Here is a 13508-nt window from a genome sequence, read left to right on the forward strand (position 1 = left end):
GAAAATGCCTATATACATGGAGATTTTTCAAAAGTAATTCAAAATGTTCCAGGTAGATTTTTAGTCTATCTATTAGTATATTAAAAGCTAACCAGGTTAATTTGTATTTGTATGTTGTACGTACAAGATAAATTACAAAAATTTCAATTTAAATACACGAGTAATTCTTCGATTTCTAAATTAGGAACATGGGTATCAATCAATATTAAATATTGATTATTATCAAAAACTTTTTCATAGTAATACGTTTTTTTTATAAAAAAATTCAATATTTACAATAGTATTTTTCATTTAATTTTCACTTGATAAATTTGAAAAAAACATGTAAAACATGTAATTGAAATATATTTAAAATAATTTGCAATCAATCTATATAGATTGATACATGATTTGTATACAAAGTGTGTGATTTAATACTTAAAATCTTTAAATTTTGGGGTTAAATATGTTTTTGGTACTAAAAAATTAATTGTGCTTTAATTTTAGTCCTTAAACTTTTTCTTATTGATTTAAATTCATGAAATTATGAAAATAAGTAAAATTGATCTCTCATTCTAACTTCTTTAACATTTTCACTAAGGTAGCTAACTATTATTACATGATCATGGTATCCACATTGCCAACCATGATGTCGTATGACATTAGAGACCAATTTTACTTATTTTAAAAAATTCAAGAATTAAAATCGCAATTTTAAAAAATGTAAGAACTAATACCAAGTTTGGCCAAATTTTAAAGAATTAAAAATACATTTTTACATTATTTCATTCTTATTATAATTAAAATTATTTAACTATTGTAATAATTAACTTACACGTTTAATAATTATAAAAAAAATAAGAGTGTAAAAGGAAAGGAGAAAATGATAAGGGAGATATACATAATATATAATTAGCATATGAAAGAGTAAAAAAATAATGATGGATCATGTTAATTCCATTAATTCTTTCTCTTCCAAATATTGTTTTCTCAATTATGAAAATAGAGAAATCTCAAACAGGAAATGAGTTGAGTGTTGTGAAATCCACTGAAAAGTCGCCTCTTAATGCATTTTGAGTAATGGGCTTTGCAAAATGGCTATATATCAAATAGTAGTTAGAATTATCCCAAACGCATAACAGAGTCAATTATAGCAAACAAATATTGTAGGGGAGCTTCTATTGGCACTACTAGTAGTGCTATTGGCACTATCCAGGTGGGTAGATTTTTTATTATTCCAAAAATGTTACTTCTCTTTTACTCATCTGGTACTAATTTCGGTAAATAGTTGTGAGTGAATTGATATTTTTTTTACTTAAACACTTTCATACCTCAGTGCCTATATCATCTAATTTAATTTAATTGCAAATGCTCAAATGTCAATGGGTATATAATAATATGAAGAAAATATATAATAAAAAAAATTCCATTTATGAGGTTATGAAATAGATTCTGAACTTTTGGAAAAGCTAAAAACTATGGTCCACTGATACAGTATTATGTGGCTGATGATGCTTGATTGCATGCTTGATACAAATTGTACATGGCGTGGGGCCCACATCAGCGGATGCTCCGTGATCACTCAACTTCCTTGATGTCGTTAAGCATCTGGGAAGAATATCCTTCCTCCGTTCATATTTATTATCTCATAAGTTTTACATGAAATTTATATTAAAAAGACTCATGTAAATTTTTTTATTGATAAATATTAATTATTTATTTTTTTAAAAAAACTCACGTTAAAACCAATGAAATTTCATAAGTTGTACATGAGCCTTACTAATTTAAAACTTGTGAATTATATTCATTTTGAATTGTTTGTTTAAGTTTTTTAAAATACTTTTTTAATTGAAAGGTATAACTAAGAATTTATGTTAATTATATAATTTCAAAAATAAAAACTTTCCTTTATAATTTTTTAGATGTTATTTTTTTAATAGCATCTTAGCTTGTAATAAGGCTACATCTACAATTCCCGGACTTTACAAGTAGTGAGTCTTTGATTCTCTTGAATATTAGATTGGCTTTTACTGTTTTAGAAGTTTTACGAAATTATAACATGAAATTTGTGGGTATTATTTTTTAAAAGTTTACAAAAAAATAAGCTTATAAAGGAAAGGAGAGGTCGAAGTAAAACTGTTAAAATTGAACAAAAAACAATTGACTCACAGAAACCATTATTATTTTCTTGATCTAACTCATTAAACCATAGATTATAGGCTGGGCCGTCCCGGATAAGTTGAGTTTATCCATGATTTCATTTTTTTTATTATAAAATTTAGTGAGGCAATTTACCGATAATTGATCATTTTATTTTCTATTCTATTGATATCATTTTTACTATAAAATTTAACTGATAAAAAAATATAGTAAGATTTGTTTATTTGCATAGAAAAGAAAAAAAATAAACAAATAAAATAAGATAGATTCACACTTTTATAGTTAATTTTAATTCAAAACTATTTTTATTCATTTCTTTTCGCTTTATTAAACAAACCCTAGAAAGAGAATACTTTTTGCACCCGGTTTCCACTTTCTCAAACCCAGACGAGGAGCCTAAAAAGTTTCAACGAACAATTCTTACTTATTTTATTATTTTTTCTTAAACTATGATACAGCTTTTTTGTAGGTTCCTTTTCTGTTTTGCCGTTAAAGTTAAACCTGCTAAAGCGGCGTCGTTTCATTCAGTCCTAGCGTGGCAACACTATCTCCACACAAATAAATACCCAAGTCTACCCTCATTTCACAACCCACACTCACTCTTTCACTCTTCTTCGTCTCAAATCTCTTCGTTCCTTCGATTCGTTCCATTTCTTCCAAAATGGCCAAAGACCCAGTTCGCGTTCTCGTCACTGGAGCTGCAGGTATTTCTCTCATCGCCATAATCTCTTCTCTTCCGTGCTTAATTTTCAGATTCATCTCGATCGCTTGATTTTACACCCTTTTGTGTTTTCAATGCGAGATCTGTGAGCTGACTGTGTTTTTGGATTTGTTTGATGGTTTTGAATTCTGGGTCTGTGTCAAAATTATGTCTTTGGTTGTGTTTGAATCTTGATCTGCTTACGTCTCAGATCTGATGCTGTGATGAACGATGATGATGTTTTATGTTTGTGTATTGTTATTAGTTTTTGTGTAGATTTGTTTCTCAGTGATTTGGTTTTAAAACCTGGGTCTGGTTTGGGATTCTTATGCAATTGTTTGTTAAGGTTGGTTTTGTTATAGATGAAAGGGTTGTGTTTTATGTTGCATTAGGGAGTAATAGTTGAAACTAGTGTAGTTTTGGGCCTTTCCTTGCCCTTGTTTATCATCTAATGACACTTGTTATGATTCTTCTCTGTGAATGAGTGAGAATCATATAATTCTGAAACATTTAGTGTGTAAAGTTGACTTACTATTATGGGAAGGATTGAATCAGTTGTTTGTGTGTTTGTCACTGTTCTTTATGAAACGTTATTGCAATGGTTCACTTTCATTTAACTGAAAATAAAAGCCACGGTAAATTTGATTATTTTCTGGTGGTGCACTTTATTTCCTACAATTCTATTGGTTTTTGTAATCTTGTTTTGAAAATGGTGGTACTGTACCCTATCCAGGCTTTTTCTTTTCTTTTCCTTTATTCACATATTTATCTGTGTTGTTTCAAGTTTTTTAATTGATTTCCTCGTACTTTTACAATGTCTTCTGTTGGCTGTGTTTTTCTCACATCTAACTAAAAACTAGCGTACCCCATTGCCCAGAGGTTCTTCGCTATGCGAAGGTATGAGGGAGGGATGTTGTACGCAGCCTTTCCCTCACATCTCAGAAATGAATTTTATGGCGGAACTGAATATGGGCTGCTTGTGGATGCATAAAATTTTGTTTCTCATCCTGTTGTGCTAATTACATGTTTTATCAATTGTAGGGCAAATTGGGTATGCTCTTGTCCCTATGATTGCTAGGGGAGTGATGTTGGGTCCTGACCAGCCCGTGATCCTCCACATGCTTGACATTCCTCCGGCAGCAGAGTCATTGAATGGGGTTAAAATGGAATTGGTGGATGCTGCATTCCCTCTTCTTAAAGGTATGACTTACCTTTGTTGAAGGGACTGTTACATAAATATCATGAATAACAACGTTAGCCGTCTTGATTTGACATAGGTTTCTTTCAGTAGCTTATATGATCAACAAGATTATTAAATCCTGGGATATTTATTTGTTTCAGGTGTTGTTGCCACAACTGATGTGGTTGAGGCATGCACTGGGGTCAATATTGCCGTGATGGTTGGTGGATTCCCAAGAAAAGAAGGTATGGAGAGGAAGGATGTGATGACTAAGAACGTCTCCATTTACAAGTCCCAGGCTTCTGCCCTTGAAAAGCATGCTGCTGCCAACTGCAAGGTGATCCCTTTCATCTGAATCTTCAGCCCCTTCTTAATTGACTATAATTTCTGCAGTTTTTTTATTTCAACATTGTTTTCACTTTCTATTTTAAATTGCTTGGGACATGTTGGTTTACTCTTACAATTGAAAACTATTTATTTGTTGGTTTCTATTAGATGGTTCTAGACATAAGACCAGTAAAATACAAGTGAGTAAACTGATCTTATTTGTTGTTTTGGCCAATTAAGATATTTGCAGTTGCAAAGAATTTATTTGTATCCTCGTGATTATGTCTGTTTTTGTTTTTGTTTGTCAAACTTTGACAACTTTTGGGAGACACGCGTTTTCACATGAATTGGGTATTGAGGAAAAAGCTCCAGCCAAGTTTATATATGTGCAAGTGTATCTATTTGTATGTTGAAGTCCTTGTGATTCCATCATGATGGAATCTAACTGAGTTCATTCTTTTTTGCAGAAATCATGTATTTCAGTTTTATGTGGTTGTTTTGGAATATTTATGAGACTTTGCATTATCTTTCAGGTTCTTGTTGTTGCTAACCCAGCAAACACCAATGCATTGATCTTGAAGGAATTTGCTCCATCTATTCCCGAGAAGAACATTTCTTGTTTGACTAGATTGGATCACAACAGGGCATTGGGCCAAATCTCTGAAAGACTGACCGTTCAGGTTTCTGATGTAAAGAATGTCATTATCTGGGGCAATCACTCATCAACCCAGTATCCTGATGTTAATCATGCAACTGTTGCAACCTCAGCTGGGGAGAAGCCCGTCCGTGAGCTTATAGCTGATGATGCCTGGTATGCCATGAATACCGTGAATTATGACTTTCGCAAATTATTATTATTATCTTTGTGTTTATTAAAGCGTCGCTATTTTTCATTGTCAAGGTTGAATGGGGAATTCATTACTACTGTTCAACAACGTGGCGCTGCAATTATCAAAGCTAGAAAGCTTTCAAGTGCACTATCAGCTGCTAGTGCTGCTTGTGACCATATTAGAGACTGGGTTCTTGGAACTCCTCAGGTTAGTTGGGTTTTTGTTTGTTTTTTTAATTCAGGTTCTTTGTGTCTCCAGCTCAGCTTATAGTTTTTTTTTCTCCATTGTTATTTTAGGGCACTTGGGTATCAATGGGAGTATATTCTGATGGTTCCTACAATGTTCCAGCTGGACTTATATATTCATTCCCCGTCACTTGTGCCAATGGGGAATGGGCAATAGTTCAAGGTAAGTGTTTTGTCACTTAATATTGTGTTTATCCATATTATCTCACCATCTTTGGTGTTAACCCTTGCTTAATTTGCCGGTGTTTGTTTTTGCTTTAATATTTTTACATTTTTATATTAAAAAGTCACTGAAATTTCAACAATTCGGGGTAGAGCTTTCTAATGCCACTGAAATTACGGGCCAGTTTGCTTTTGCTTTATTAAATGTATTTTTATTTAAAAGTTTTAAATAATTTACCATAACTACACTAAACTCTTGGAAAAATGCAAAAGTCTTGAAAATAACGCCATTATAGTGCGTTTCTTATCTCTCATAAAGCTAAATGCGCTCTGTCTCTATATATAATCTGGCAAAATTTCTCCAATTTTAGCCTGACTTTTAAAAATGTTAATGAAACAAGATTTACTTAAATAATCTCTTTCTTGGTGTGATGCTTGCTAATGCAACTGTAATTATTGGTGGAAAAACTTGGGAAATGGTTATACAATAAAAATGTTTTCCCCCCTTATTCAAATGCTCTCTATATAGTTCTAAATTTGATCAATCATCAATGCATCTGAGCTTACATAAGTTTTGCTTTTTTAAACCCAGGACTTTCCATTGATGAGTTCTCAAGGAAGAAGTTGGACTTGACTGCAGAAGAGCTTTCTGAGGAGAAGGCATTGGCTTACTCATGCCTAAATTAGACACCATTGCTTTTTGTCTACTGTCCTTGTTAGTAGGTTCCCATGTTTTGCCTATAGAAGTGTAGCTTCAATTTTGAATAATGCTCCTTCTAAGATACAAAGGAACTATCACTGGAGAAGAGTCTGTTTTTCATTGGAATTACTTGTATTTCAACATCTAATCCTTTTAGGAGGAGGATATTTGAGCCCATGGGCCGCATATTGAATTTTGGATTAGTCCTAATTTTATGTGCGTTAGTGCCCCCGGTTGAACTTTTTGGTGTGTTTGTGGTGGGTGTACAAGATTTTTGATGTATGTGGGATGCACAAAGCGTGCAAACATATACTTCTAGGCCTTGTGGTCGAGTATTATGCACTAGTATTACGCAATAAGGTCATCATGGATATGCTTTTTAACTCTAGCTTGCACTCTCTCAAACTCGGCTTATGAGAAATGTTGGCAACATTCTCTACTAAAACTATCGTCTACATATTTTTTCCCATTGCTTGAAATTTGAGACTTGGAAATATTAAAGTCTCATTCGCAAAAATAGGTAAACAGAATGATTTTAGCATTTTTCAAAGGAGTTACGAACAAAGTAGCGTGAAATTTGTCTCATGTTAAGCTCTCATTCCTGATTTAGTGAGGCTTACATGAGTATCAATCAATATAAAAAAAAAAAAAAGAGAGAATGATAGTGTGTTTATCGTTACTGCTAATTTGAATGACTTGTCAATAACAGCTTTATGGGATTAAAATTCTTTAAGGGAGTATTTTTTTTTTTTTAAGGTAAAACTGGCCAGTAAAAATAAATTTGAGTTAAACATTTCAACTCTGTTGACACTAGAGCTAACAGTGAATCGAATCAACTCTAATATAATTTGAGACTTATCCAATAATTGACTCGTTGATTTTAGTATGAGTTAAATTTAAATTTAAAATTAACTTCGTTAAATAAAAGAGTTAAACATATTAAATATTTTATATTATTGAATTATTAACATGCACCCAGCAACAAAGCTCAAACCTCAAACAAATAGAATCAACATTAAAATCTCATTAATGAGTACTTTTGTGAGCTCCCAGCTTATGCAAGGATAACAAAAATGAAAGATGAGAAAAAACAACAGAGTTCCTTATCATTGAACTATTTCATAACTTGAAAGAAATTCGTCACATGATTTTTTGGGTAAAAGAAATCAAGATCCTAAATTTTCAATGGAGGGTTCTCTCGGAGAGTAAGAAAGGAGTGAAAATGAGACTGTTTTAGAATTGATTCAAATTTATGAAAGGTTATTAGAGTTATATGACTTTCTAATTTTTCTCTCTTCACACCTGGACAGTTTACTAAACTTATTCATCCTTTTTTCTTATTCAATATCCATCTACTTAAGTTTAAATACTCTAAAATTCAATATGACATATACATAGACATAAGCATAAAAAAAAATATCATATCATAATTAATTAATTAATTACATATACTTAAATTAAATTTAATTACTTTTATAATCTAACTAAAATAATTAATAAAACATTATTGATATTGTAATGTTACAGATATTACGCCTAACACTATTCTGTATTGTTTATCAAATATTGACATTCGAAGTCCAAAATTCAGAATCTTGGCTGCTAATTACGTTAATATTTCCCTAACTTTCGTCCTACTTGATTTAAACCACTTGGTCATGGTTCTTGTTTCTTTTGCCGTCTCTTTATTTTAAAAAATGTTCGTTATATTTTCTTATTTAACATTTAATAGTTTTTTTTTTTTTTGCATTCAGAGTATAAAAAAATGGATCGTGCATCAATTAGAAATAATTGTCGTTATGATTTTTAGATGTATAATAAAACTCAATTTATTTTACACATTCGTTTTATATTATTGGTACATACACTATTTACTTTTAATAGGATTAAATTGCACACAATAGTTTTTCATTTAATTAAAATAATATATATGCTAATAAACACAATCTCTTTTTAATTTTAAAAAACATACGTTATATTATTTGAGTTTAGTTTTTATGTATTATCAGTGTGTATATATATATTACACCTAGAAAAGATTAAAAATCATTATTGTTACAATTTTTTTAAGATAATTATTATATAAGTTAATTAACTTATAATATATAATAGTTTGTGAATGGATGATAATATAATTAAAAATTCTCATATGGTATAAGAATTTAGAAAAATTAAACAGAAAACCATTCAAATTTTAAGTATTTGAAATTCTATAAAATTGATTTAATTACCCTTTTGGTCCAAATTTTAAGTATTTTGTTTAACTCTTTTGATCTTTGCTATCCAAAGTCACCTAATATTGTTATACAAAATTCTTTAAAATTGTTACAAAATTGAAATTGATAGTGTAAAATTGATAGGACAAGTCAAGAGCTTTGTTGGCATTGGGACGAATCTTGCAAATATTGTGGCTGAAGTGCTTCCCCCACCAAAGCAACACCATTATTGCCTCTTGCAGCGATTGTGATGCCTCCCACCGCGATTGACACACCAACGATGTTGTGCGGAGGTTTGGTTCATTGAAGGAGATCACGATGTTCACCAACACATTGTACGAGAGCATTGAGAAGTCATCTCTGAGAAGTGGTTAGAAGGAAAACAAATCCTTGGTGGCAAGGTGAAGAAGAAAAAAAGAGCTTTTTTAAAATTTATGGCAGTTAAAAATGGTCAAAATCTTTCTAGGGGTTTTACCACATCAGTTTTAGCTTTGTTGGATACAATTCTATTCGAGTTAGATAAGTTGATTATAAGCACTAAAACTCTCATTGCAAGTATTAAGTAACATAATTGCATATTCACGATTAGAACATAAGACTTCTAATCAAGTTAAAACAACATCGCACCACTTAGATTCACATATTTTGTAATAAGATATTTTAAACTATAAAGACTAAAAACAAAAGTTACTCCAACTATAGAGACAAAAAAATAAAATAAACCACTTAAGTTTCTCATCTAAACACAACCTTACACTAGTGCATATGCTATCTACTCGTTATATATTGAACATTTTAATTATAAAGTTTAATTTTTATGTACTGTGAATATAATTTTTTTGCATTATCAACTAATAAAAGATATTGATATAACTCTAAAAATACTTATACAAGTTGATAAACTTATCTTTCTGTAAATATAATTTTTCAAGTGCTAATTAATAAACACAAATGTCTTTTCGAAGTGTTATTTTGTTATTTTGCAATTTGAGGAGCAGAGAAAGGTACAGAGAACAAGGTCGAATGATTTCAAGCACCCGTGGGTGACAAAATTTACTTTTCAAAGCAGGCAAAATATCTTGCAAGTTGCAATTAGGTTACGACTAAAGCCTTGGTGGACCGATTCAAATTTAATAGTCCACTTGAGTGCAGTGATTCTCTCTTGAGGATAAAACCAAACAAAACGGACAAGCATAAAGAAAATAGTAAGCAATAAAACACGTGGAAAAAAATTGAATACTTCATTACATAATTAATTTTTTTTGAAGCAAATTACATAATTAATTTATTGCTATTACAATTTGAACAACTCTAACCTAATGAATCATTTTTTTAACAAAAAAAAAAAATGTTAAACGAACATGAATGAAGTATTGCACAATATACATAAAACAAAGTCAGTATTTCCCTTTTGGTCCCTCAGATTAGCTGGCATATTTTGATGATATCATAACATAATCATTTTTACCCTTTACAAATGTTGCTAGTTTCTTTTATCAATGAATGACCCTAGCTCTTAATGTCCTCCTTAATTCCTTGTAACCGTCAAATTCAATTTTGTAACATATATGATTATTATTATTATTATTATTTTAAAAAATGTTTTCTATCTGCCGAATTCAATGATACCCTCAATGTGTCTGAAAATTTCAGAACTCTGGCAATTCGATTGACTCCCCTGATTTGATGAATATGTCATACCAGAAATCCATGCCATCATGATCATCGTTTGAACCATTATAATCAACACTTTGTTGTTGGAAGCTTTCCACTGAATTAAATTGGTATTGAGGGGGTGCTAATTCATTTGAAATTGTCCAAGAATTTGATGTCATCATGGTGGAGCTTTCATAATCCACTGTTGCCTCTGACCAAAAGCTTTCATCAATTGGAGGCATTATTGTCTCCACAGACTCTATGTCTTCACTCTTGATCATGTTGTCCATGTTTTTAGTCCCTTCACTAAATGATGAAAAGTCACTTAAAGAAGTAGTGCATGCTGATGATGTAGGTTCTAATTGAGTTAGTGTGCTGGAATTGGAATCAGATCGTTTGATTCTTGGCTTGGAAACCCTTTTTTGGATATCTGAATTCAGTAGCCTCTTCTTCAAGTGGGTGTGCCACACATTTTTTATTTCATTGTCAGTTCTTCCTGGTAATTTTGCTGCAATTGCTGACCACCTGAAAACATGGATCAAGATCAATTTAATAATGCATCAGATTCTTGTTTTGGTTTCTTGGTTGAAGAGATTGAGGAAACAACGAAGTAAAAGTTGGACTGTATTGATTTGTAGGATTACATAGACAGTAAATCTCATGCACTCATTGGAATATATGTACGTCTAGTGTATGTTAATAGTTGCATGTGCTCTGAAATATGCCATAATACTTAGTGCCGTGCAAGGCAAATATAGTGAGAGAATCTTGCTAACCCACCCACATGTTTATTATTCTTTAATTTCCATATCATATATAATCATGATCCTTATTAAATAATTAAAATCTTCAATTAAAATATTATATGTACTTCATTAAGATATGGTAAAAAAAAAAACAAATCATACTTTAAGGGTCTTGGTCCTACTAGTATTTTTTTACGAAAATTAATTAGAAAGTGATAAAAGTCCATTAATGAAATCAATCAATCCTAGACTATCTAGCACATTTTATGGCTTTTGCCTGGTATAATAATTATCAATGGACCCAATTCCTTCTCAATCTTATTATCAATATTAATGCCGCTTGCCCCCACCACTTAATTAAATCATGTTTACTTTTCAGAGAAATTAAGAAAAAGATAAGAAGCATGAAATTGGAAACCCAAATCCACTTTCGAGAACAAAATCGCTCATTACAATTTCAGGCAAACTAATTAAAATGCTCATCTTATTCATGGTACTAAACATATTAATGCCATTAGTCTGAAGAAGAAATCAACCAATATATACCTGTTCCCCAGCAACTCATGCATCTTAATGATAATTTCCTCTTCTTCGCTTGAAAAATTTCCTCTCTTGATATCTGGCCTTAAATAGTTAATCCACCTTAGCCTGCAGCTCTTGCCACACCTTAATAACCCTAAGAAATGATACCAAAGAACCCAGAATAAAATCAATAAACAAAAAATCTCATGACTCCAAATCATCCAAAAAGTGGAATATGTCAATTACCAACTTTATAATATAAAAGGGTGAATGGAAATATATATTAATTATCATAAATTCAATGTGTTTCTTTTGTTTGTAAATTGAGAATTTAAAGTACCTGCAAGCTTTGGGAGGGCACGCCAATTTCCATGGCCATGTTTTTGGATGTATGACATGAGGATTTGATCTTCCTCTGGGGTCCAAGGACCCTTCTTCAATCCCATCTTTTCACAACAAGGAGCTCTAACCATCTTCTTCAAAAATTGATGTGGATCGATAATATATTGTATAATGTATTTTTGCTTTGGTCTTACTCTTGTGTGTAGCTCTCGATAGCAGTTAGCTGCAGCTCTGTGATTGTTCAACTTTATGTCCCAATATATGGCTATTTATATCCTTGGATATTCCGCACGCCACTATGATGAGCAAGAATGGTCCAACAAAAGACTTAATAAAACGTTTTCATATTCAAACCTTTTAGGCTTTAGCACAGTTTCCGGGAAATGGAGGAGCTCCCCCCCTCTCTCTCTCTCTAGAAAAATAAAATTATTTTTAATTTTTCTATTTAAGTGAGACTAGGGAATGTACACAAAAAAAAAGTGATGAGACTAGGGAATTTGAAGATTTCATTATTATGTGTCACGTTGTGTCGTATTATGGGTTGAATATTATTCTAAACTCCGTCAAGGATAAGATAAAGTGGGTTATAGTATAGGTTTATATGATTGATTGTATGTGACATTTTTTGCGTGGATTCATTTAATCCTTTATGTCAACCAAAAGTCTAAAACGGTGAGTACAACTACATAAATAAAAATATATAAGCAACAATACGTAATATATATATATATATATACAGAGAGAGAGAGAGAGGTAGTTCCTTCAGACTAAAATATATATAAAAATGTGGTAGAGTAAAATGTAAACAAATTTTAATTAAATTTTCCATATTTAATGATATAATTCATTTAATTACAATTTTATTCTAATAATTTTATCTTTTTTGTCTTATGTAATTAAATATAAAGGATACTTTAGAGAATAAACTACTCCCTCTGTTCCATTAAAATAATTATTTTAAATTATTTTACATATATCAAGAAAAATTAATCAATATATAGATAAAAGAGAATAATAATTTTATAAAATTAATATTATCACTATTAATTCATTTTTTTGTTTTTATATCTCATATCATTAATATTAAAGTAAATTACATTTGTACCCTATATGTTTATTTTCAAATTGCACTCGACGCTCTTCCTTTTTTGCACCCCATAAAAAATCCCTTAATTGTTTCGTTCACATTACACTCAGACTCTCTTCCTTCTAAACACTGTTTAATAATTTAACAGGAAGTAGACACATGTTGATCACATGACTTTTAATGAAATTTTATGTCTAAAATATTTTCATCTTCTTCCTCTTAACTCCATGAAAGACATGACATCATTTTCAACCTAAAAATATTTTAACACTCTTCCTTCTTTTTATTTTTTTCTCTAAATGGACGTGAACCCAACTTTTTGTTGGATGTGAATCCATCTTGTTGGTACACATGTGTTAACACCCTTCCTCCTCCTTCTCTTGCTTCTTCTTTTTCTTCTTTTTCTTAACTCCATAAAAGATATGACATCATTTTCAACCTAAAAATATTTTAACATTTTTCCTTCTTTTTATTTTTTCCTCTAATTGGACGTGAACCCAACTTTTTGTTGGATGTGAACCCATCCATCTTGTTGGTACATATATGTTAACACCCTTCTTCTTCTTCTTCTTCTTCTTCTTCTTCTTCTTCTTCTTCTTCTTCTTCTTCTTCTTCTTCTTCTTCTTCTTCTTCTTCTTTTGTTCAATTTTTTTTTT

The 13508-nt window shown here is 31.0% G+C and overlaps 2 protein-coding genes across 2 annotated transcripts; one reads left to right on the forward strand and one right to left on the reverse strand.

The window, feature by feature from the left end:
* The first annotated feature begins 2726 nt into the window (after positions 1-2726).
* Positions 2727-6664, forward strand: LOC547963 (cytosolic malate dehydrogenase). Its single transcript, NM_001249732.2, has 7 exons — positions 2727-2843; positions 3881-4039; positions 4181-4356; positions 4880-5157; positions 5248-5383; positions 5473-5584; positions 6176-6664. The coding sequence occupies exons 1-7, from the start codon at positions 2801-2803 to the stop codon at positions 6268-6270; spliced, it is 999 nt and encodes a 332-aa protein (NP_001236661.2). The 5' UTR covers positions 2727-2800; the 3' UTR covers positions 6271-6664.
* A 3059-nt stretch (positions 6665-9723) lies between these two features.
* On the reverse strand, positions 9724-12071 carry LOC100794205 (transcription factor MYB13). The gene is made up of 3 exons (XM_003517974.5): positions 11764-12071; positions 11448-11577; positions 9724-10680 (listed from the first exon to the last, which is right to left on the reverse strand). The coding sequence occupies exons 1-3, from the start codon at positions 11894-11896 to the stop codon at positions 10149-10151; spliced, it is 795 nt and encodes a 264-aa protein (XP_003518022.1). The 5' UTR covers positions 11897-12071; the 3' UTR covers positions 9724-10148.
* Positions 12072-13508: the final 1437 nt, after the last annotated feature.

Source organism: Glycine max, chromosome 2 (assembly GCF_000004515.6).
Source record: "Glycine max cultivar Williams 82 chromosome 2, Glycine_max_v4.0, whole genome shotgun sequence".
In the NCBI taxonomy this organism is placed as follows: domain Eukaryota; kingdom Viridiplantae; phylum Streptophyta; class Magnoliopsida; order Fabales; family Fabaceae; genus Glycine; species Glycine max.